At 38.3% G+C, this 4,350-nt stretch overlaps 1 protein-coding gene across 1 annotated transcript in view; it reads left to right on the top strand.

Moving 5' to 3' along the window:
* Positions 1–3,297, top strand: part of RNF130 (ring finger protein 130) — a 175,875-nt gene extending 172,578 nt beyond the window's left edge. The window contains 1 exon segment of the mRNA XM_006898119.1: positions 3,101–3,297. Coding sequence (XP_006898181.1) covers positions 3,101–3,116 — 16 coding nt within the window. The 3' untranslated portion in view covers positions 3,117–3,297.
* Positions 3,298–4,350: the final 1,053 nt, after the last annotated feature.

The raw sequence follows: 4,350 nt of genomic DNA, 5'->3' as shown, positions 1-4,350 counted from the left end.
TATATTAATATATAATACTATATATATATGTAGTAGCTCCATATTGACTAAACAGTGAGTAGGAAAGAATTAAACTTGAGTTCTGGAGATATGCACAGAGCTAGAGAGCTAGTCAGTGTAAGATAGAATGTTCTGCCAACAGTTGTCTACCCATGACACAGGATAGAAGTAAGCTGTGTGCTTGCCAAGACCTGGTTGTTCAGACAGAAGCTACTGGGTCATCTCTCACTGGAGCTTGTTCAGAGGCACTACCTGTGTTGTTGCTAGGTGCCATCAAGTCCGCCCAGCGCTTAACTCATTGTGTACAACAAAACCCCGGCTGATTCTGTACCATCCTCACAATCTCTGCTATCACTGTGTCAATCTCTATTTCACTGACCTCCCTTTCCAAGCATGATGTCCTTCTCCAGGGACTGCTTGGCCATTGCTGATATCATGCTCAAATACACAGTCTTATTTCTATGGTACAGTCTAGTTTCATTTTGTCCATGATAGATTTGTTTCCTATGTTAGGCAGTTGCATGTCTCTCAAATCCATCCCACTTCTGAGGGTCCCAATTAAATTGCCTATCCCAAATGATCCTTTCCTGGGACAACTAGAAGCTATATTCTCTTTCTACTGCCTCTTAATGGTGTTTTTCCAGACTTTGTTGGTCCATCTTTCACTGTAAGAAATACATTACAAAAATTCACTCTATTTTAAGCTAGAAAGTTTCACAGGCTCCCATAATTTATACTATTATCTCTTATATTTTAATCTGTACTTTCATTGTTATTGTTAATTCTAATCATTAACTCCTAAATTGACTTTACAACTCATTGTGGTACTCTGCAGTTTGAGGAACAGTAAAAAAAAATAAAATTCCTTTTCATTGTAATACTTTTTGTCCACACTAAAACCCATCTTTTTGTTTTTATTTTAACTGCAACTCCCTTTTCTTGTGCCATTCTTAGTATAGATTTGGCTTTCCCTTAGTTTGACTATATTGAAAGACAGCCAATCAATCCTCTTTTAGTATTCTTTTTTTCCTTATAGTAGTCATTCTGAATATGAGAGAGATATACAAGAAGTAAACTGAAGCTCAAAGGGATTGAGTGGTTCCCAGGAGAGGCCATAGGAAGAAGGGCACTGGAATGCAAAGCCAAAATTCCTGGCCACCACCCTTTCCATTACTCCACTTATCTGCTCCAGGCTGAAAGCTCCACGCATTGTGGTTCGAGAGAACAAACTTGGGAAGAAAGGCCTCTGGGAGGCCAACTTCTGTACTGTATGTGGCAGTAGTAATTTTTGCACTTTTCAGAAGCACTTTTTATGTTAAGACAACTTCCATTGCTTAGAATTTCTTATAAGGGCAGCAAAATAAAGCAAGTTTAAAAATTGTGATTCACGTGCTCGCTTCGGCAGCACATATACTAAAATTGGAACGATACAGAGAAGATTAGCATGGCCCCTGCGCAAGGATGACACGCAAATTCGTGAAGCGTTCCATATTTTTAAAAGGAATAATAAACTGACTTTTGTAGTAAAAAAAAAAATAAATTTGTGATTCAAAAAAAAAAAAAAATCCCAGATCCAGTAGTAATTTCTTCGGAGGAAATATTTCAAAAACATTGTGTTCTATTGAACCCCAATAAATAATAAAGCATAGAGCTTTGTGTGAAGTTGTTATAAACAACCTTCACACTAGAGCCTTTTTCAAGAAAGTTGAACAGCTGCTTCTTATTCATTAGATTACACCCCTCAGGTGCTTGCCAGGTGCAGGGCTTTGGGAGCTGGTGCCAGCAGAGTCCTTGATTGCCCTTCCTAGCACTGAGGACAGAGGCCTTTGGCACTGCTGGTGCTGAACGCTCACAGCATGTGCTTGCTGAGGTGACTGCGCGGTCAAGTGAGGAGTGCTTGGGGGAACAAGAGCAGTGCGAAGAGCAGGGTGCTGCTGAGTTTACTGGGGCAAGTTGAAGGAAGCTTTATAGAGGTAATGACTTGGGTACCTGGCCAGACATAATTGAGCACAAAGGGTGAGGGGAAGTAGTAAATTCAAGGAATTGTGTGATCTTAACATGTCTGCGATAGGTAGTAGCAGCAATGATAGAGGTAGCAAAATTTAAACTAGATTCTGGTAAATATTCAAAGGCTTTTCAGCAGAGAGAGAGCACTTGATGGCTTATAAATTGCTTTAGATTGGTAAAAATGGGAGGCAGGAAGGAAGTTAGATAAAATTGCAAACATAAAAGAGTTAGGATGAAGTTAGAGGAGGAGATAAAATTGTGAGATGCTAGACAGTTATATGATGACCAGAGATAAGTGGTTAGAAATATAATTTTGAAACTGAGCAGAGAGAAGTCAGAACAAATAAACAGTTAGGGAACCATGAAAAACAGCCATAATGTCCTGTGAAATAATTAGAGGGAGAACTGGAATTTGGAGAGCTCAGGCAGAGTATCAGGGGCTACCAAAAAGGCAGCATTACCTGAAGAGCAACCTGGGGAACCTTTAAAAAAAGCCAGGTACTTTTTAGCTCCTGGGATACAGGGAGAGGCATACATACACACATGTACACCCTAGATCTGGAGAATTTCCATTAAAAGAGCCTAGAGGTCTGTGTTGTTCAAATCTTATTTCAAAATACGTAATCCGAAAATAGGAAGGGGTAATACAGTATTACTAGAAATGAAGATGAGAATGATGGACGAAGTGAAATGAGTATGATAACATTGTAGGCGTCATATTTACTGTCCTAAAATAAAATGTGTGTAAGTTGTTGAGGAGCTACAGATTTTAAGACACTGAGACTAGAAAAGTGTAAATCTAGTGGTGCGTATATTAAAACCAAGATGCTATTAGAACTATGTCTTTCTTCATTCCTTTTGAGAATACTAAATCAATATAATCAGAGTCACTTGACTGCAGTTCTGAAAGTGCTGATTACAGGAAAATGCTAAGGGTAACTGACTTTCCAGATGGGACTCGGAAATAGCCTGGGGGCAGGTTCCCTGGGCCATCCTGGTTCTCCTGTTAAGGTCATGTCCTCTATTATTTTAAAAAACTGAGAACTTCCCTTTCCCTAATTCATGTCCTCTAACTTCTCCTTTTATTCCATAGGGTAGAATGGCTTTGAAGAAGAAAAAAAAGACTGCTTTCTGACCGACTGACTGCCTTGAAGGAAAAAAAAGAACCTATTTTTGTGCATCATTTACCAATCATGCCACACAAGCATTTATTTTTAGTACATTTTATTTTTTCATAAAATTGCTAATGCCAAAGCTTTGTATTAAAATAAATAAATAATAAAATAAAAATACTGTGCTCTTGAGTATTATTCATCTACTTGTGTTTCGAAGGCTGGTTTGGAGATAAATCATCCCCAGTGTTTTAGAGGTGGAATTTGTTCCTGGCAAGAACACTGATACTTTGTGTTGGTGTTTTCACAAGAGTGGGGATGTCCTTGTAGCAGTGCGCAGTTGGCCACTCAATGGAGATACTCCATTTTATTTTCTTTAGAGTCGTCTTTTACTCTTTGGTTGGTTTTCATCCCTTTGCTTGTGGTTGATCTCCTTCTTCCAGAACCGCAGTTCCACAGCCACAGGAACATTTAACTATGTCCTCCACCGCTGTATACCCTGTATACACATAGTAAGTGCTCAATAAATATTTGTGGAATGAAGGGGTGAACATAAGAAGGATTTTTTTAAAATTTCACTTAATTTAGACTTTCATTTTTTCACATTTGTTAGTAATTAATAGCTATACTAGTTTTCAAAATTTCAAAATCTAAAAAGTTGAATGTGAGTAAATAAAAATTGATGTATAAAATCTTTGTATTTTGTTGTATGCTTGCAGGATTATTCAAGTTTTTAAATGTCTTTAGTAGTCGTTTCTGAACCTTCCACCTCCGTAAACCAAACCTGGGAGATAAAGAAACATTCCTGTTGATAACAGTTCATGCATCACTCATTCTGAAATCAGTAAAAAGTTGAAGCAGCTTTTTCTGTTTTCTTTTTTAATAATTTTAATGAGCATTTACAGAGATTTTGGCTTTCCATTCATTCATTGCTGCACTTCTCTCCCCGCCCAGCTCTCACCCCCCCCACCAGTTAACTCCTCTCTTTCAAAAGTAAAAGAAACACTCTCTCCCTGGGACACAATCCCCCCCCACCCCTCTCACCGCCCCAAGTACATTCCACTATGCAACCTTTAATTGTGGACTCTTGTGATAACCATAATACCCTATCATATATCGCTTTTAAATTATTCACTCCCTCATCTGTTTCAATGCAATATACACAATTTATCCAGTTTTTCTCAGTCTTACCCCAACCCTGATGTCAATCCCATTTTACAACAGTGTCACC

The sequence above is a fragment of the Elephantulus edwardii genome, unplaced genomic scaffold (assembly GCF_000299155.1).
Source record: "Elephantulus edwardii isolate Elephantulus edwardi_28Jun2011 unplaced genomic scaffold, EleEdw1.0 scaffold00221, whole genome shotgun sequence".
In the NCBI taxonomy this organism is placed as follows: Eukaryota; Metazoa; Chordata; class Mammalia; order Macroscelidea; family Macroscelididae; genus Elephantulus; species Elephantulus edwardii.
This window is presented reverse-complemented; position numbering and strand designations above follow the sequence as displayed.